Here is a 21,589-nt window from a genome sequence, read left to right as displayed (position 1 = left end):
TCTTCTTTCTCATGCAAAAGAAATGAACTGCTACAATCGTGATATTGGCTGTAAAGTATAATGCGTACAGCAAGAAGAGTATTATAAAAAAATACTGTGAAAGCATGGTATGGTTTCTAAGCCATAAAATACATACATAAATAACAAAGCTAAAAGTACTCAACTAGTGCTCCTAAAATACGCCTACCCCAATGTACCCAACCTAAGTCTAGTACGAGGGAAGGAGTAAGTATGTGTAGCATAGGTTTAGTTTGTTTTTGCCAAGAATCTAACCAAGAGTTCTCTTAGGGTTTTAATCAGCTCCGTACCTTGGTTTTAGAATGTCGGAGGTCTGGTATCTCTGTCTCGGACTCGATTTCCCAACACCCGGCAAGGGGACCTTGGAAACACTGGAGCTGGATTCACAGCGAGAGAAAGGCAGCCTCTGTCAGTGCGTCAGCTGGAGGGTCGGCTTCCTTCGGCACTTGCTGTAGCGATCTGCGTCGGGCAAGTAGATAGTCGAACTGCTCCTGAACCACCATGCGTTTGCTAGGGCAAGTGAAGGCATATTTATACCTTGAAGGTGCCTAGGTTTACGTAAAGTTGGACATAATAATGTCATCAAAGAACCCCAAGGGAATGGTCGTTCTAGGACAAATCAATATTCAAGAAAGGGGATGTCCCTGACTGCTAAAGCCGATTTTTCCAAGAAACCGTTGTGGCTTTTTGGAACTAGTGGAAGTAGCCATGCCTGTATTTGGACTGGATGAGTTATGTCTAAACATTGGCATGATTTCTATTCCTATATAAGGGCAAGGTGAATTGTACCTATATAAGGGCATAAATCGGTAATTTCGCTCGGATTCTAAAATGCTACACAACAGGCTTGTGTGGGTTTATTGCCTCGATTTCTAGCCAAGTCCCTGGCTGCCCTGATGTATGCCACTGTCAGGTGGCTGCTATTGCCCCAATGGCTCCACTTGTTCAGTGATTAGTGAAGTCCTCCCGAGGGCTGCTATGTTGCGCCAGCCAGTGCTTATTTAACCGCTTGGCCTGAGTAAGCTCCTCCAGAACCCCAGTGGGCAAGCAGCAGATTCAGGGTTGCTTCAATTTTAGGGAAGGCCCAGCAGTCTCTGCAGTAGGATATCTCCGTTCTGGATCCCTTATCCCTCAGGACAGCAGCTCAGTGCCCCCATCTTTCGTTGCAGTGACCGTCTCAGAGGTAGGGAGTGGACTGGGGTGTGCAAGATGTGTCGCCAAGTGGGTGCAGGGATTCCCCTCTGCACAGGATGCAAGTGAGATGCTGTCAGGTCACTCAACTGTGTGACCACAAGGGGCAGTCCTCCCCCAGGGCCACCTTCTCTACAGGCTCTGTGTCTGTGTAGTGTCGCGCTTACCCAGTCTCCGGGCACTCCAATTGCCTTTTCAGGGCCCATCCTCGGTCACTCCTTCTGCTGGGCCCCAATGCGCCAGGGTACCAGCTGGAGATACTTAGTTCCCTGTCTCACTGGCACACAGGGGAAAAGTGGGGGTTCAGAGCACTTTGCCGCTGTTCTTTTTGGTAGGCCCAGCTGGGTCCTCAGTCTCAGAGGAGGAAGGCGTCGGCAGTCACCATATTAGTTGCACCCCCTCCAGTCGCCACCGTCTATGTCGAGAGGAAAGGCCCATGCACTGCTAGACCTCATCCAACAGCCGCAGAATTCCCTCTCCGAGCCGCCGCCGGGTGCCATCACTCTTAATATACTGTCAGGGCCCAGGAATTACACGAGGCCCGCCGCTGCCTCGCACAGGGTCCTGCGGGAGTGTCAGCCCACAACAGTACCCTCACCGCTCCACACAACCCCGCCCCCTCTCTGCGTTCTCACCTCAGTGCCATCTCGCACGTCAGAGGGGGAAGATCCTGCCAACAAAGCAGCCCCGGGCCCTGCTGCTTCATTCTCAGGCCTCCGCTCTGCTGTGCGCTATTTCTGGTGCCCTGCGAGGCACCTTGAAGTCAATCGTTCTCTGCCCTCTGGGATTCGGCTTTCAGTCTGGAATCATTCAGTGGGCAGCCAGAGGCATCTGGGCATTTGGCACCAGATCGTTTGGCACTGGATGGATTTTAGGCAGATTGTGGGGGATAATTCACTGGCAGCTAGGGAGCTGTTTCATTGTGTGGCCATCTTAGTTGGCGACTAGCCACGCCCCGGCCTCCTCTCTTACTGGGAATAATCTTACACAGCACATCTTAAAGCCAACACATACTAAAAGAGCCATATTAGACTTGATAATCTCAAAAGACAACTTTCTTGTCTCACTCTCCGTGACCTTCGGCCAACCAAAGAAAGCAATAACTTGGTTTTGTGGTACTAAGAACGTTGACGTCAGCATTCTAAACAACAACAATACACAGAACATGCTAGCACCCATCAGCCTAGACTTGAATAACAATGAGGCATCTATACATTGCTTCACCTACCTTTCAGATCTGGTTGATGAGGTTTTTCCACTCCAGAGCAAAAAGAAAAGACTCAAACCATCAGCTCCCTGGTTTAACAAAGCATGTATGAAGAAAGGATAGCCTTAAAAACTCTGGCGAAGAATGAAGACAATCAATCTCTACCTTTAACATCACATGTCTCTATAATGCAAGCTCACTCTACAAAAAGCATTTTTGCTGCACAAAAATCTAATTACTTCTGGTCATTCCTTGACTCAGCGAAGACCCAACTAAATAGCTCTTTGAACTGGTCAAAGCCGCCAGTTCTCCCTCTACATCCATGTCCACCGAATTTGTCGAACCAACACTCGAAAGCAGAGGAATTCGTACAGTTCTTTGACACCAAAACTACACTACTTCTGAGTTCAGAGGATCTCCCTGTGAGACGTTGGCCTGATATATGATGCTCACTAGTTCTAGTGATCACCTTGTATCAGTCCAAACAACCCTTATGGTGATTGGTTGTAAGTCAGCCTTATAGACCAGCTATCCTAATGGTAGCATGGACAAAGCAGTCTTAGGCTAAACTCTTTTGGCATGTGAAGCCAGCTGTTTTACCACAATATAACCCCTTGAATACCAGATGAAAGGACACCACACAGGTTGTTATGAAAATAAACAATATATTTATTAATAACAAACACCTCTGAACTCTTTATGAGGTCAGAGCGCTAAGCACATGACAATCTCTTAGGAAAAATACGATAAGTTGCACGATATTACAATGGTGCCCTAGGGGCATGACAAACCACATACTAAGTAAGTGGAATGTGAAAGTCGATAAAAGGAATGGAGCTGGCCAGAGGCTGTAGGATCGATGGGACCACGCTACACTAACTCTAGGTAAGTAATAGGAGGCCCACGGAACGCGTGTGCAGAGTGTGAACTCACTCGCGAGATGCGTAACAACGTCTATGGACAGTACAGTTCAAGTAAAAGGTAAGTACGGACAATCCTGACTAGTTAGGACTAAAACGACTGTGGAACTGGACACTAGGACAGTTAAACTACCCTTGAGCACCGAAATGCTCTCGTTACCTCACCCACGGGCTGCGGGTGCATAGGTGTCAAAGTGTGTCGGGTTCTCGCGTTTAAGTCAATGGAGCCTGAAAGAAAAGATGCTGCAGGCGACCAGGAGGAAGATGTCCGGTGCGATCCAAGGGTGGATCGGTGAAGAAGAGGACCTGAAAGCAGAGGGGACAGTGTTCAAAGTCACTAGCCAGTGACCGGTGTGGAACCAGGAAGGAACCAGATGTCGTCGTCGCGATCAGGTGAAGAGTGGACGCTTGACTCTGCAGCCACGTGGACCAGGAGGTGTCTTCGACGACCAGGATGGAGGCACGAGCTGTCCCACGCAGGCTCTCGCTGTCGGCGGTGTTGGATCCGGAATCGGCGTCAACAGGCCTTGGCAAAGGCAACCCACGCGGTGAGTGGAGAAAGCGTCTGGTGCGGACTAGGAGAGTCCATGGTGCCCCTCTTTTGGAAGGGAGCAAGGGCCAGTCTGGAGCAACCAGCAGTGAAGATTTCAAGATTCGTCGTCTAGGGGGCCACTAGCCATCCGGCAAGTGACCAGACAACGCGTCGAGCAGCAAACAGGCAGAAGGGCCCCACGCAGATCTCGTGGATGCTGGAGGGCTGATCTTCGCTGCAGGGGCTGCTCGGGGCTGGGGCTTCTCAGTCCCCAAAGCACTTGAGTCGTGCTGAAAGCGAAGTGCAGGTTCTTTCAAGATGGCGGGTCCCACGTGTCTCGTCACACCCACGGATCTCAGCTGTGCTGCAGATGTAGGTTGAGGTCGGAGAGGTCTGGGAGTCCGGGTCTCGTCTGGCTCTGAAGTCTGGATCCTTGAAGGAAGACGACAAAGGGAAGCCGCTGGACGCTTGATGGTGCCTGCAGTTGCAGGGTGGATACTCCTTGCCCACAAGGGAGATTTCTTCAGTCTTCTGTGGAGCAGAACGTCGAAGTCCAGAGTTTCTTCTTGTAGAGTAGTTCAGGATTAATCTAATTTGGAATGGGACCAGCTCCTACCTTTATCCTGCTAAAGGGGGCTGCACTACTGACTAGGTCCCTCCCCTGGGTGGGACCAGGAAGGGGGGTGGTTACACCCCCTATTCTTTGTTCGGTTTCGCGCCAGAGCTGGGGCAGGGATGCCCCAGCAACTGGTTTGAACCGGTGTATGCACAGGGCACCTTTCAGGCCTATCCTACCCAATACACAAAATCCTGTCTGGGGTGCTGCTAGCACCTCCCAAGGCAGGAAACCCTTTGTCCAAGCCGCCCTCGCTGGAAGGACTCCCAGCAGCAGGAGGTCAGACTTGTGTCTGTGGTGGCAGCATCCATTTTGTGATGCCAAGGCTCGAGTTAACTTTAACCGGGGTTCACAGTTACATACATGTCGTGTCCCTCTAGAAGGGTAGTATTCCAATTCGTATGACACCTTACTCGACATGTTTTGATAATGTTATACCAGAGTTAGCATTTAACCGCGAGGTTGATAATGCACTTAAGAGTATATGGTATAGCGTTATCATGGAACAGCTATTAGGACTTGGTTCCGCAAGCTGCAGATGGGCTCAGCTCATGCCAGAGCACCATCTCACATGATTCAAAGCACTCTGCCTTCAGGATTGATAAGGCCTGCCATAGGAGTGACTGATAGGAATATATGTGTCCATTTTAGGGTTAGTTATAGGTATACTATATCTACAGCAAAGGGTGATTACACCACCTTGCCCCAGCTGTAGTGCAGCCAGTTGTGTCAGTTTTAGATGGCCAGCCAGGGGTGGCATAATACATGCTTCAGCCCCTGGTAGGCCCTGGGTACACCTATGCCCTGGATACCTACGGTATACTGTACAGGGACTGATAAGGTGGCCCAGTACCATTTGGTAAATGTACCTAAAGTACATGGTTGTCAATTTAGAGAGAGAACAGCGAGGCTGTGGGTCTGATTAGCAGGCCCACAGCCAGGGAAAGTCGTAAACCAGTGAAGCAAAAAGCAAAAATCTGGGGTGACCATAGGATTGCAGATCCCACTCTCCTACACTCCCCTATCCTACTACTCTGTACAAATCCAATAATACTTGGTAGGTATTTGGCAGAATTAGAGAGGAAGGCTTACTGAAAACTATCATGAGAACAAAACCATCAAACCACTTTATGGACCCTATCCCGGGTAACATAGCCAAAGAAGTTTACAAACACATGCTCCCCTACTGGACGAAACTGGTGAATCATTCAGACAAGGAATATTTCTTGACTGTCTTAAGACAGTTCAAGTCATCCCACTCCTCAAAAAACCTTTTTGCAAAATGCCATACTCGATGCTATTCCCAACGAAACTCCGCGTGGTGGCGGAAGGAATGACATGGTTTATTGAGACGCCGGAGGAAGCACACAACTGGCTAAAGGGATGGCACAGGGTGGACCCCACGAGGAGGAGAGAGAGACGACGTCAACGCTCCAGTGGAGACGCCAACTTAGATGACCAGGAGCAACGGGTGGAAGAAGACGGACAGCCACCAGAGGAGGTCGCAGAGTGAGGGCGCAGATGCCACCTCTAACCCGCTTGTAGACATTAGGGGTACACCACCCACCTGAACTCGCATCAGCTAAAGACTGGAAACAGATTTATCAGCGATTATGGACTCTGGGCAGGGGAAGAGGGTGGTCTTCCTTGGACTTCCCGCTCCAATACACGCAAGTAATGTTTTTGGGATGGGGTATTAAGCACTCTGCTGAGTTGGGGTGGTGGGTAGTTCAGAGTCCGCTAGGCAGGGAGTCAGGGAGGGGGGTGGAAGGGTTGGGAAGGTTGGAATGTTTTTTTTCAGGACTTTGTTTACAGTTTGGATATGGTACACGATTAGGCAGTACAGGCACGCACTATGGCACACACGATTTACACCTATGTATCGGTAATCCGTTTGCTGAGCCCCATTGGATTTGGTGCTCAACGCTGCCGCAAATAATATAGTGGACAAGGACCCCCCGGGGCTGGTACCGCCCCTCACCCTACTTACGTGGAATGTCCGAGGCTTAGGTGACAAAATAAAACGGGGCCTAGTACTACACTGTATTAAGAGGGGAGCACCTATGGTAGTACTGCTGCAAGAGACACACCTTACGGGGAATACCACTAAAGCGATGGACAGATGGGGTTACAGGATGGTGGCACACTCTGAGTTCCCTTCTGGGTCTAGGGGTGTAGGTATAATGGTTCGAAAACAGTTCCCCTTAGTGATACATAGAGTCAAAACTGATGGAGCGGGGCGATTTGCGGCTATCATCGCTCAATGGGAGGGGCAACCCCTTAACATCGTATCAGTCTATGTCCCCCCCCCCCGCACTACATGCGGTGGAACTGCCAGATCTCAGTGAATTCCTGCTAGACTTGCCGGAGGGGGACTTGCTCATCGGTGGGGATTTTAATGCTATCATAGACGACGCCATGGATAGATATCCAGTACGAGCGAGTAAAGGAGGAGTGACACATTTCAGGGGTTTCCTGGACGCACTGGGACTTACCGATATATGGAGGCGATATCACCCAACAGCACGACAATACACGTATCACTCTGGGGTTATTTCCTGGGGTCGACTGGCAGCCTTAATAAGATAGAGAGTGTAGAAATTAGACCGAGAGGAATCTCTGAGCACTCCCCACTGCTTTTGACTTACACTCATCACCACCAGACACGGGTACGTATATATCCGATTTATCCCGGATATTTACAGGTTCCCAAGATTAGGAAGGCAATCGTTACAATGTCAGACCACTACTTCCAAGAAAACGCCACATCAGTTGAATCACCGACCATCCTGTGGGAGGCATATAAAACAGTGCTCAGGGGCCAAGCTATAGCATCCATCACAGCGCACAAAAGGGAGAAACAGTTAGAGCCAGGGGCGTAACACAGGCCCCTGCAGTCCCCGCAGTGCGGGGGGGGCCCTCACCCTTCAGGAGGCCCCGTCAGCACTGCACTTCTGCTGGGGAGCTCTAGATTGAGTCCAAAGGGGGCCCCTTCACGTACCCTGCAGGGGGGCCACCTCAAGGTTCGTTACGCCACTGGTTAGAGCTGCACACCCTAGAACTAGATCTACAAAATGCGGACATCCTGCATGCTGAGGAACCAACTACAGAGACGTCCCACAACTTATCTCAGACAGCAGCAATACAAGAACCATCTAAGGACTTAACCAAACACAAGATGCTGGTCACACGACATAAGGTGTATGATGTCGGTGATAAAGCCGGGAAATTGCTGGCCTGGTTGGACAGAAGGGACAGGGGTAGCAGATGGATAGCACAGCTCACCTCAGGGGACGGACAGACGATAACGGACCCACGAGCGACAGTGCTCACATTGGCGCAGCACTTTTCGGACGGTTTATGCGTCTATCTTCGACATGACCCTGGAGGAGGCGTTGACTTATGTGCAGGACATTAATATGCCTAAACTCGCCCAGGAGGTGGTGAGTGACCTGGAGGCAGACCTTACCATAGAGGAGCTGCAGGCGGCAGTTGGGGCACTGCAGTCAGGTAAAGCAGTGGGGCCGAACGGCATACCCATTGAGCTTTATAAAAAGACATCAGGGGCTATCGCACCATACCTTCTAAACATGTTCACTGATAGTTTAAAAAAGGGTGAGCTCCCATTGGATCAGCGCACGGCCAGCATAGTGGCTACACCAAAGCCCACGAAACCGGCTGATTGGTGCACCTCCTATCGCCCTATATCTTTGATTAATGCGGAGGCCAAAATTCTGGCAAAATTATTGGCGAACAGGTTGACACCCCACTTAACGTCGTTGATACATCCAGATCAGTCTGACGTTATGCCCAGCAGAAATACGTCCCTCAATTTGAGGCGATTACACGGAGTGCTCGCGCGGGCAGCCTACTTGCAAGAACTGGCTGTGGTGTTATCACTGGATGCGCAAATGGCGTTCGATATGGTCGAATTAACTTTTATTCGCTGTGCTCCACCATCTTGGTTTTGGGCCAAACTTCTGTGCATTGGTCCGGCTCCTCTATACCAACCCAATGGCCACATCTCTGATGATTTCCCCCTGACGCGCGGCACGCGTCAAGGCTGCCCACTGTCACCGCTCCTCTTTGCCCTGGTGCTTGAGCCACTGGCGGCGTGGATACGGTGGGAACCAATGATATGGGGACTCAGGTGGACAGAGTGCTGGGAGGATCGAATATCCTTATACGCAGATGATGTTTTGTTGTATCAGACCTCCCCTAGGCAGTCCATACTGTCTCTTCTTAATATATGTACGATTTTCGGGAGAGCCTCTGGTTATACCATTAACTGGTCAAAGTCGGTTATGTATATCCTTTACGGTCCACCGCCACTACTGCCTCAGGATTACCCACTCAGAATTTCGGAGGGAGCATTTAAATATTTGGGCATATACATTACTGCGGACTCAGCGGATTTCTTTAACAGAAATTTGCAACCGCCTTTAGACCGTCTCAAGAGGGATGTGCGTCATTGGGAAACCCTTCCGCTGACCCTGCTAGGGAAGGCAGCACTCGTTAAAATGATGGCCTTGCCCCGGTTTTTATATGCATTGGAGAACATGCCTTTTCCGGTGTCTTCAAAATACTTTAGGGCTATCGAGGCACAGGCCTCTAGCCTTCTATGGGGTAATAAGCCGGCACGCATAGCGCAGTCCAAGTTAATGCGAGGGTGGTATGATGGAGGGATCGCTCTTCCGAATATACAACTTTATTATTGGGCTGCGCAACTGAAGGTAATTAATCAGTGGCTGCACGCTCCGCAGGATGATCCGGCATTCCAGGCAGATAGGGCAATATTAGGCACGAGGGGAATGCTGTCTCCTCTTTATGATAGAAAACTGACACCAGCACTGATCGCACCTCTAAGGCATACAGTGATCCTTTGGCATGCTGCTGAGGCCAAATTAGGATGGTGCCCGGTTTTGACCCAGCTCACCCTCTTGTGGGATACAAAACTTTGGGTTGGCTTCGTAATACAAAGGGTTTCGACAAATGGGATGATATAGGCATCTCCAAGGTGGGCGACCTATGGCACAATGGTGAAATGGTTCCGTTTGAAAGTCTCCAACAGGAGTATGGACTGGCACCTGGGGAAAGGTTCCGATACGTACAGATCAGACACGCCCTGATGACAGCGCTGCCATCTGGTACGGAGGTCCCGGAAGCTTCCCCCTTAGAAGATAGATTGCTCACAGAATATATACAAAAGTAAGCCACTTCCCTCATCTATCGTAAACTAGTAAATAATATGTCGGATCCAACGGGTTCCCTTCGAGACAAATGGTCCCACGAAGTGGGAGACTTTGAGTCTGAATGGCAGGAGGCGTTGGCTTCTCCGCGGGAGGTGGGCATGTCCTCAAGACTTAGGCTGGTGCAGCTTAAAATTCTACATCGCTCATACTACACTAGGCACACTTTGCATAAGATAGGTAGAGCAATGCACCCATTTTGTTTGTGAGGATGTGGAGAGGAAGGCACCTTTTTCCATACTGTATGGGACTGCCCTAGAATAATGGAACACTGGAGGCAGGTGATGAGGACAATCTCACAGGCAGAGGGGGTTTCGCTGGTACCGGAACCTAGACGTTGCTTATTGAATGTGTGGGAACCTAATGATTTAACTCGTCCGGCTCAAGGCTGGGCTACGCTGGGTATCATTATCGCTAAGCGAAACATTGCCCAAAGATGGGGCGTGTTAGAGGCTCCTACCTTGGCTGCATGGGGGAGGGACATGGATACTACGATGATTGCCGAGAAAACTGTGTTTATTAATCGGGGGTGCCCCAAAAAATGGAGTAAAATCTGGGAGAATTGATATATATTTCGGGGTGACATCTGTGAACCCCCACCCCAACAAGAAGATGAGGTCTCTGATTTGGATTGAAAGGGTGAAGGGGCTGGGCCTCCGATGGGAATACGATTGCAATGGTGTAATACTACAGCGATACATATTTGTGATTTTGGATGTGCTTATTTGTGCTGAAAAAAATAATGCTTTTTTATTATCTGTACCAAACCTGTTCGTTTATGGTTACTGACAATTGAAAATAAAAAGTTTTTAAAAAAACCAAAACCTTTTGAAGATCAGAACAACATCAACAATTTTCGTCCTTTCTCCAAACTCCCGTTCTTGTCAAGAATGATTTAGAGATGTGTCGCTGATCAACTTATCCATCACATCAGAGACAATAACCTCCTGGATGGATAGCAATCTGGCTTGAACCAAGGCTGCAGCACTGAAACAGCACTGCCTCAGGTGTCTGCTGATGCATTCAAAGTCCTAGACTGAAGCAATTCCTGCCTCCTTAGTCTTCTTGACTTATCAACATTTTTTGATACAGGTTGTCTTTCTATGCTCTTAGACACACCCAAAAACCAAACGGACATTGATAGCACTGTTCTTAAACAGTATGATTCATTGCTCATAGGCAAGGTCACAGATGGTAAAAATGTACAATTGCTTCTGAACACAGATGGCTGTAGAACAAGGAGTGCCTCAGGGATCCATCATCGCTCCAAGCTTTTTCAACCATGATATTGATCCCCCTGGAGTCTTACTTAGAAAATCTGGGATCCTATACCATCAATATGCAGATGACACTCACCTTAACTTAAAGGTCTCCTCCCTGAATGACATCTCACATCTTGCTAACACTTTACCTACTGTTTACGACTGGATGACGTCCCGCACCTAAAACTAAACCCTTCTAAAACCAAATTTCTCCTTATTTCTTTATCACAACCCCCACCTCCAGTGCAATTCTTGATGGACTCACTCAATATCTTAACAGTAAACCCACCATTGCTGACAACATAAAATTTCTAGGAGTAATCCTAGTACTAGACTAAATCTTCAATTGCAAATCAACACCACGGCCAAAAATGTGTGATATCAACTATGCCTCCTCTGGGGCTTCTGCTGCTTCATTCCAGAGCAAGATTTGAAAACTCTTCTTCATTACTTAGTATTCTTAAGACTTGACCACTGTAACACTCTCTTGACTGGTCTCTCAAAGACCCGTCTCTCTCCCCTTAAATCTATCCTATGCTCTGCAGCTTGCTTCGTCTATAGGACCAAGAGAAATGATCACATCTCACTGTTAACTGCTTGCTCTCCGCTACCTGACCATTGAAGCCAAGGACATATACAAGACTGCTTGTATCATATGCAAGGCCCTACAGACATCTACACCAAGCTACCTGGTGGACAAACTCAAGCTCTCAGAAGGCACCAGACATTCGTGAAATGCTGAAGCATTGCTATTTGAACCCCCAACCTTTAAAAAGGAATGACTCATGGCACAATCGTTCTCGGGAAGTGTGACCAGAACATGTAACTCACTTCGTCCGAACCTAAGTACCACCACTTTGACGGCTGTCTTCAAATCTGAGTTGAAAGATCCCTCCTTTAAAGACATTTTGTGTAGTCTCAACATTGACCCTTACCATGGGATGAATACACTTCTCCCTCATCTCGATGTAGACATCAACTAACAAGCTGCTACCTCCTTAATGTTCATATATTTATCGCTGGAATATTTGAACCTGTGGCTTTTGTTATGACTGGTAATTTTAGGTACTTACTGCCTCTGGCAACTATATGTATCTGTAATATTGCATCTGGGTAACAAACCTTGTTAATTGTAAAGCGCTCTAATATTTTAGTATATTATCAGCGCTATATAAAAATTAATAAATAAATGTGGGTTCTCTGGGCCAATGGATGGGTTATTTCACATTTCTCCACTACTTTAAGTCGATGTGTTGACCCTTCGGAATCAGTCCTTGGGTCATCATCAAGTCAATATATTATCTTATGTAAGCATCTTTATAAATTCTGGGTTTAAAACATAGTAGAACAAAGGCCACAACATTTGAGGTAATTCAGTGTCAAAGAGAAAAAAACATAGCCATGTGGATGGTTCCTTAATCAGTCTAGTTGAAGGGGGAATAAATTAGACCACTTAGCAAGGTGTACTGACAGTAGTGGGGGGTTGCGGGAGGGTCTGAAAAAGTAATTGACATATTAACAAAATATCATGTACTTATAAAGGGCTTTATAGTATTTACCTCCTCTTTTGTATATAATTGTACATGTCTAATTAACATGATGAAAAACCTTCAATTCAATCCAAATACAGAGTCAAATGTCACCTTAGTAAATAGAAATAGCTGTCGGGTGGAAGAAACCCTCAGGTGGCACATGATACTTTGAAAGCACGACTTGCTCAACAATGTATTAAATGAAATTGAAGAATGGAATGATGTAATCATTTACTTATTTGCTAAACATAATTCGAAATAATTTACAAAGTGCAACAATCCTTACTTATTTCTCAAAAAAGTCACAATGCCTTTTTGCAACAATCCTTACTTATTTCTCAAAAAAGACACAATGCCTATTTTATGTATGAAATGTACATTATTTGTTTTTGTTGAGTATGTAACCCATGTTAGTACCCATTTGGCACTGTGGAGGTTTCTCAGTAGCTTTCAACAGTATTTAACATGCACACTTCCCTTCCAGGGTTTTTTCTGCAACACTGAGAAAGACTTTGACGAGTGGTGCCAGCACATCAAAAAGGTGAGTGTGTCTGTTTTCACTATGTTTGGGAGAGAGTACTTGTAGATGCCTACACTAATTGTAGTTGCATGTTTTTCCTAAACTTCCCATACTTCTTCTAATTTGTAATAAAATGTCTCACTATGCCTGTTGATCACTATTGAGTATGTTTCGTATGCCTGAGACTAGATATTGCATGACTGAGTATAAATATCCCATTTTCACTATTATGACCACCTGTATATGGTAGTTAAATATAATTTTTTTTAAATGTCCTCATTCATAAGTGGATATTTCCTTGGCTGTTATTAAAACAATTCTTATTTACTGGTACTTACCAAATTTACCTTTGTACTCTTCAGTTTAGCAGTTTGTTTAAGGAATTTGTTTTATCTTTAGTAAATTAATGAAAAGTTTCAAAGGAAAAAATATGGATTCCAAGAAATGTTTATCTAGAAATTATTCTCAAATTAGTTCATCTAAGTCACTAAAGAGAGTCACTGTTCCTAAGGTACGAATTGGGAAAAGAGCAGTTTTAGAGAAATGGAGAAAAGTCGGAGAACTTTTACTTGATGCCCTGACACTCCCCGAAGGATGTCATGCTTCATCATGGGGCGGTGCTCCTCATCAGACCAGTGCTGCAATGCCCTACGGGTCCCTGAAGGGTCACTTTGTCGGAGATCTTTTTTGTGATCTAGCCGTATGGTGTGTGCGGGTCAGTATGCAGTGTTATATGAGAGGTGACAATTAAAAATGACTAGAGGATATCTAAGGTAGACTAATTTTAATGAGGGGGATCTCTATGTCATAGTTTAAAACAAACAAAAGGTTGTGTGCTGTTCGAGGGTAATGACACTCAGTAGCTAGACAAGTGCAGTGTTTGTTTAAAAAGAGAATGGGGTCCACGGCGGCGAAGGCCCGCCTGAGAGACCTTAAGCTTCCATACGCCCTGTTGTATTCGGCGTGCCTGAGGGTGGTATTTCGCTCCCGCACCCATTTCTTCAACACCCCGGAGGAGGTGTTTAAATGGACAGATGAGACGATGCGGGTGAGGCCACATACGCCACCTGGAAGGGAGCCAGATTCTTCCTCGAGCGAGGTGGCCCGGAGGGGCCCCCGGGGTCAACAGCAGAAGAGTAACAGACGATCCCGATCCCGGTGGCGCTCCCAGTCCTGCAGTGCCTCCTCTCGGGGGGGCTCTACCTTGGGGCGACAAACACTTGAACCCTAATGTATGAAATCAGTGGGATACTGTGGAGCCGTGGTTGATATTACTAGGGGGAGTCACAATGTGGGCTGGTCTCTCAGCCAGGCCCGTACTGGTCGGAGAAATGCCCAGAGGACATGGGCTGTGAGTTGGGGATCCATTGGTTGGGGCGGTCTTCATCCCCCGTTGGGGACTGGCCCTACCGCGACAGGTACTTCAGTGTTTTTGAGGTATGGGGTGGGGGGTTTGCTGGGTGGGGGTTGTTTTAGTTTTCAAATAGCACTTCCGCTAGACTCTTGCTGCACTATACACATGCATCACCACAGCTCACTATCCGCATTATGGTAGGATGCGCCCGCCATGGCTAGAGTGTCAGACGATTGCCGGGTAACCCCGGGCAGTCTCCGCATTATCAGTTGAATGTGCTGGGGCCCTGGATAAAATCAAACGCGAGGCAATACTCCACCAGGCAAAGAGGGCTAAGGCCAATGTTCTTATGTTGCAGGAAACGTATCTTCTGGGCACAAAGGCCCTTTGCTTGCAACGCTATGGGTTCCAACAGGTTTTCCACACTGGGTTTACAAGGGGTTCGCCGGGAGTAGCGATCCTAGTGCACCGTAGGGTACACCTACAACAGTGGACTGACACGCAGGGGCGCTATCTGTTTATCCAGGGCAGGATTGGGGAAGACCCCTTGATACTAGGCAGTGTATATGCTCCCCCTCCCCTACAATGGAATCTGGTAGAGAAACTGTGTTCCTTTTGGGCCGACATGCCAGATGTGTTATCCGTGGTGGGTGGGGACTGGAATGATGTTATGGACTTGGCCAAGGATAGGACCAGGTTTGGGGGTAGCCCTGGGAGTGGTCTTCCCACGAAACTGCATTCGTTGGTGACGGGATTGGACTGGGTTGATGTATGGCGACGCCTTCATGGTGATCGGAGGGGGTTCACATACCTCTTGCCGGTTCATAAATCACTATCCAGAATTGACTATCTCTTTGTTACTCGGGTGGCGGTCGGTAGAGTGGCGTTGGTGGAGATTTTGCTTCGCGGCCTCTCGGACCACTCTCCGGTGTCTCTTGAGCTATATATAGGCAGGGGGAAACAACCATTCCAGTGGCGTCTATCAGTGTGGCAGTTGCAGAATGAAGAGTATGGGACGCATATGAGTGAAGCAATTGCCCTGTACCTGACGGCTAATGAGGGGTCCGTTCCTGGCACCGCGACGTTGTGGGAGGCTCTGAAGCTTACCTTACGCAGGGTAGACATATCCTGGTGCGCAGCAGCCCGCAGGAAGCTTAGGGAGGAACTGACTCGTGCGGAAGCGGAGGCACTTGAGCGCCGGAATCAGGAGGCAGGGGGCACCAGTATGTGCGGCAGTTGCTTCTTGCACAACAGACCTGTGCCGCCCTATTGATGGACGAAGCACGCCAGGTCTGGCTGGCGACGCGCAGCAGGGTATACCAATAGGGCACAAGACTAGCTAGATGCTACATCGACTCTGCCAGGGCACCTTCCACGCTCAGGACCTCCCGGGAATTCTGGACTCGGCGAGGACGCCGATTACAGACCCCACCGCCATAGCGGAGAGCTTCACTGCATACTATGCGGATCTGTATGCCCCCCCAGGAATGTTTATCAGAGGTCACCATTGATAAATTCATAGCAGGTCTGCCCCCCAAAACGGTGCCGGATGAAGTGCGAGATCATTTGGAGAGCCCCTTGACGGATGAGGAGCTAGGTGGGGCCCTGGGAGAGCTCAATCCTGGAAAGGCACCTGGGCCCAATGGGTTTCCGAGTGAATTCTTCCATTGCTGTCATGTGCAGCGCTGGCCCCTTATTACCGGGCGGTGGTGGACGAGGCCTGGGAAAAGGGCTCACTCCCTCAAGATTGGAAGCATGCGAAGGTAGTGGTGTTCCATAAGCCCAGCCGACCCCCAGAACAACATGCCTCGTATTGCCCCATTTCCCTCTTAAACGTGGAGGCCAAAATCCTGGCGAAGGCATTGGCCAATCATCTTCTGCCCCACATCTCTGCTCTTGTTCTCCCGAATCAGGCGGGGTTTATGCCCCAGAGTGCGACCAGGCACAACATAAGGAGGGCTCATGTGGCGGTGGCGGCCATACGGCAGGCGGGAGAGCCGGCGTTGCTTCTCTTGGCAGATATGGACAAGGCGTTTGATTCCCTGAGCTGGTTTACCTATTCGCATTGCTGCGGAGACTCAATCTTGGCCCACGCTCCCTGTCTTACATTATGCTCCTGTACACGGAGCTAACGGCATCGATTCGGATGGTTGGCGCGACCTCCTCCACTTTTTCTATAGGATGGGGCACAAGGCAGGGGTGTCCCCTGTCTCCATACCTCTTCGCCCTAGCCATGGAGCCATTTGCAGCGTGGATTCGCATTGAGGCGCAGGTTCGGGGATTTGAATGGGCTCCGGGTCTGTCCGACAGGATCGCGCTATATGCGGAAGATGTCCTCTTTCTTCTTACCACAGTTGACAGAACGGGGCCGCGGCTTCTGCGCATCATGCAGATCTTTGGGGAGACGTCGAGGTTGTATATGAATACCCGTAAATCCACACTATGGGCCCTGGGGGATCGAATGAGAGTGGGTGCGTGGTCGTCCTCGGTCCAGTTAGCGGTGGGGGGCTTGAAGTACCTAGGGGTGTTCCTTTCAGATGTACCAGCCATCTCTTGGGAACGTAATGTGGCTCCGGTGTGGGAGCGAGTTCGTTCAGACCTTTAGTCCTGGTCCCGTATGCCTCTGACTCTGTTTGGCAGATCGGCAATATTGAAGATGGTAGCGCTTCCCCGGATTCTTTACCAGTTACAGAATCATCCCGTCCAGATGGTTCCGGCTGGTGAATTCTGTGCTCAGGCAATTTCTGTGGGAAGGGGGTAGGGTGCGCGTAGCATTGCACACATGCTTCCTGTCCACTTATTGTGGAGGTCTTGCGTCCTCGGACATTCTCTCGTACTACCAGGCATCACACCTCCTGATTCTTAATGAGTGGTGGTATGGGGATAGGAGAGATCCAGCGTATGCGTTGGAGAGACAGCTCATAGGGCGTCACTCACTACACACACTCCTGTACTCAGCGCCATTGCTGGGTGCAATGCCATCTGTCACACGGGTGGTGTTCCAGATTTGGAGGCAGGTGCTGCGGCGCATGGGTTGGTGGAACATCCTGACTCGGGAGCCCCTCTGTGGAATAATGGGCGTCTGCCCCACCTCACGGCCCTGCAGGGTTTTCGGGGATGGGACGACATTGGTATTTCAACCCTGGGAGATGTCATGAGAGGCACGACACTCAAGCCCTTCCAGGACCTCCAGAGGAAATTTCATATGCCACAGTCAAAATTCTATCGGTACCTCCAGTTTCGCCACGCCCTGTCCCCTAGCCTGGAGGGTCTGGAGTCTCTCCCTGAATTTAGTCCGTTGGAGGTGAAAGTCTTTATGGGGGGACCTGCAAGAAAAGAAGATCTCCCGGATATATCAAACACTGGTTACCCATTGCTCCCCCACACTACAGAAGCTTCTGGGAGGCTGACGTGGTAACTCTAGAAGAGGAGGACTGGACGGAGGCCTTGGCAGCGCCGTGGGGTGCGGCCATAGCAATACTACTCCAGAAGGTTCAGTTCAAGTATCTACACAGGGTCTATTTTACTAGAGCACGACTGTGGCGGGTGGGGCTGATCGCTTCCCCAGAGTGTCTTTGGTATGGTCGGGAGGAGGGCACTTTTCTGCATACTGTTTGGCAGTGTACATCCTTAGATCGTTTCAGGAGGGGGGTCTTTATGCCTCTCAGAGGTACTGGGGTGGGGGCTCCCTCGAACACCGCAGCTGGCCCTGCTTCATGTCATGGAGGGGATAGGGGGGCAATGTCTACAAAAGACACCTCATGTTGTTAGGGTTTACACTGGCGGAACAAGACATTGCTAAAGAGTGGAAGGTGACGCGGGCCCCCTCGGTGGCTGCATGGAAGAATGGTTGGAGCAGCCTATCTTTGTAGCCACGGGATGCCCACGCAAACACTATAAGATTTGGAAACGGTGGGCAGACTATCGGGCCTATGGTTGGAGCGCCAGGGCTAGTGGAGACCCATCCACTGGGGTAGATGCTGGAGCTATTCTGGTGTGGGGAGGGGGGCATGGGGGTGTATGCTACTAGGGTAGGATTCTTTGTTTGTTCCTCTAGGCTGTGGACAAAACTATGCGGACATGGTGCGATTTCAGGGGGGTGGGGTGAGGGAGGGTGGGAGTTGGGGGGTTCTATATCATTCAGCATGCTTTTGTTATGCACATTGATGTTACTTATGTTACTTATAAAAATGTCGATTGATTTCATGATTGATTTCATGATTACATATGTCTGATTCAGCAGATGTCTCTGGTGCGCAGAGCCCTATGTTGTCTATGCTAATTGATGAATAAAGTATGTAAAAAAAAAAAAGAGAATAGTGACCTACATGTTTTGCGCTATAGTGTGGTCATGGGAGGAGATACTTTGTGCTTCTTCAGGACCATAGCGGAGTGATTAAGGTCATGGGAAAAAAGGGTTATGCGGTGGCCTTATCGAGTCAAGTAGTGCCACTCGGAGGACCCGCGTAGTGGTCCTATCTAAAACGATAAAAAAGAAGGAAGAAGATAAGAGTTAAAAAATTCAGTGCAGCAGTACTATATTAATACAGAGTAGAGATCCCCATTGGTTGACCGCGGTGTCTTAATATGAGTAAACCCCCCAAGTCACTATTTTCCACATGTGGATTGGTGAGGCGCTTAGTAACATGAATAAATAAATGAATACCTAGAACGAACAAACAAGCAACATGAGAGATAAGCCATTAAATCATAGTGAGTGTTCATGGTGGACATGTTGCTGTAGGCTGCCCTTAGATCTTTATGTAGGTGAGGAGTAATCTATGGTAGATCGTATATGGTACAAAATGATCATGTCACACCCATAAAGCCTATTTTGGTAATAGTAGTCAGAAGTACGGTTAACATTGATGGCAAAACCTTTTGATCCACACCGTGATATCAAGGGTAATGGGGGGAGGGAGAGATAGTTGAGGACCGCTTACTTATTTAATATAGGTAGATTACTCATAACGAGACATGTTCCCTTCAAAAACCTAAGTTAAACACATTTTACTACCTCTTCCCTTGTTGTTTCTTATGGTGTCAGATGTGTTATATAATTTAGGTTGGCTATTCAAAGATACATCCTAATGCCTAGTAGGGACCAGCACATTTTTTTCAGACTGTACAAAATTCTTGAAACAAATGTAACTTCCTTTGCCACTATAGGTAAATATAAATGAAAAATTGTGTTTTGGAGAATATATTCTTTGAATTGTGGAACGCAGTGTAACATTTCGCAGTTTGGATAATCGTAATGTGACATTAATGTGTTTGTTTGGTACACCTTAAAAATGGCAATTATTCTGAGGGCAGTAGCTCCGTTATATAATTTCCCAAACTAAGTTGTGACATAATGGCATCAAAGGGCAATCAACTGAGTAAGCAACCTAAAAGAATGCAATGTGGTGTCCTTGAAATTCTGAAAATCTCAAGCTCTTTCCTTTTACAGATCCCTGATTTGCCCCACTTTTGAGTCTGAATCATCTGTCCCATCTAAATGACCTTTTGTTCATGCAGCAATCTTTAATTTAGATAAAAAAGTTTCTGAAAGTTTTAGCCCTTTTGCTTCCTGTATGTAAGTTCAACCAGAGTCACATTACTGCATTTTGTTCTGTCTTAAATATTAAAGTAAAAAAACTGAAAGAGTAACAAAATGTTGGAAATACTGCCACCCCAAAGATAAAGTGAATTATTTTACCTAATTCAACAGCAAAATGTAGCTATTCTATGTGACTTGCCAAATGCTAAATGGCACTTTTTTAAGCTCGCCTTGTTTTGGTCTTGTTGGTCAACATACGTTCAATAATGCCACTGCCAATACCATGTCAGCATGCCTGCCAAAAGAGAATGCACACCCCTCATTTGGGAATTCAACAACAGATTGTTTTCTGAAGGGCGTGTACCCCAAACCCTCAAATATGTAGTTGTTACACTCCTAGTAAAAAAAAACATTGAGCAATTGAAACCTAAGCCATTGAAACCTAGGAATCACAAACCCATTAAGGGGTGTTTAACCTTTGCAAAAATCATGGAAGAACTCTCTGCTGTAATCATACAAAAGGGAAACAGACTCCACAATGCAGAGGCAATTTTTCCAATACTATGCCATTTAAATGAGGAGACTCAAATGTTGGTAGTTAAAAATCCGTATTCTATCGTTACTCTTCATTGCTTCTTCTTTTAATAAAAACTGACAATGACAGAGCCCAGCCAAAGCGTTTCTTCCCAACATGGGACTTTATCAGGGCTGAAAAAGACATATATAACAACATTTTACAATAAAACCTAACCAAAAAAAGGGGTAAATTCATTTTGGTCTCCTACTATATGTACATTACATTATGAACATCAGGTCATCATACATGTACAAACTTCTGCATAATTAAATAGGCATAATTATCCACAAATGTCTTCATAAATATATAAATTAATGGGAAGACCACACTTTACAAATTCATCTCTTCTGGCACAATTAATTAATGTCCTTAAATATTCAAGAAGTTAATCAACAAATCATACCTCATATATATTAATAGTAAAAAGACACCCCTAACAAATTCATCTTATATCACAATTTTCTTATATAACAATTTGGTCATGTGCTAAAGTATTACTTGTGAAGTAAATATCACAATTACTATCATTAAAATTAATTTAAAATTCCACGATAACTCTTGAGATAAAGTGTATGTTGCATTACAGTTCTTAAAATTAACTTATCCTTAATTCAACTTCCCCATCTCCATGTCATCATAGTATTAATACTTACATCGTTGCATAGGTTCTCATATGTAGATAGCGTCATTCATTTATTTTTTATTCATGATTAATATAGCCATAGGGATTCCCTAGATTATGGACAGTAAACACAAAGATGAATTTTCAGTGGCCCCACCCATAAATTCAAAACTCAAAATCTCAAAGTTAAAGCCTTCATCCAGACCTCATTATCAAGACACCCCAATTTAGAATCTCGGGAAGGGAGAACATATCAAAAATCTAAATTAAAAGTATCAGCAAATTTCATAGACTTACCACCGGAGTCTGTGTCATATGTCATTGTCCTGACTGGCGTGCCGGAATTAACAGAGGGGAAATTCGAAGCCTATCGGAACCTCAAGAATAAGGTAGTACACTGGCTACGAGTAAATAGGCCATTACTTGGCAATATAAATGGTGACATTT

At 47.2% G+C, this 21,589-nt stretch overlaps 1 protein-coding gene across 2 annotated transcripts in view; it reads left to right on the top strand.

Annotated features, from left to right (window-relative positions):
* The window catches only part of ATG4B (autophagy related 4B cysteine peptidase), a 432,299-nt gene that overhangs the window by 340,205 nt on the left and 70,505 nt on the right, over positions 1–21,589 (top strand). For both annotated transcript variants that reach the window (XM_078665678.1, XM_078665677.1), the window contains one exon: positions 13,012–13,068. In XM_078665678.1, the coding sequence (XP_078521804.1) occupies positions 13,012–13,068 (57 nt within the window). The remainder of the gene's footprint in view (positions 1–13,011; positions 13,069–21,589) is intronic.

Source organism: Lissotriton helveticus, chromosome 11 (genome assembly GCF_964261635.1).
Source record: "Lissotriton helveticus chromosome 11, aLisHel1.1, whole genome shotgun sequence".
Lineage (NCBI taxonomy): Eukaryota > Metazoa > Chordata > Amphibia > Caudata > Salamandridae > Lissotriton > Lissotriton helveticus.
Note: the sequence above shows the minus strand (reverse complement) of the source record. Positions and strands in the feature narration are given on the sequence as shown.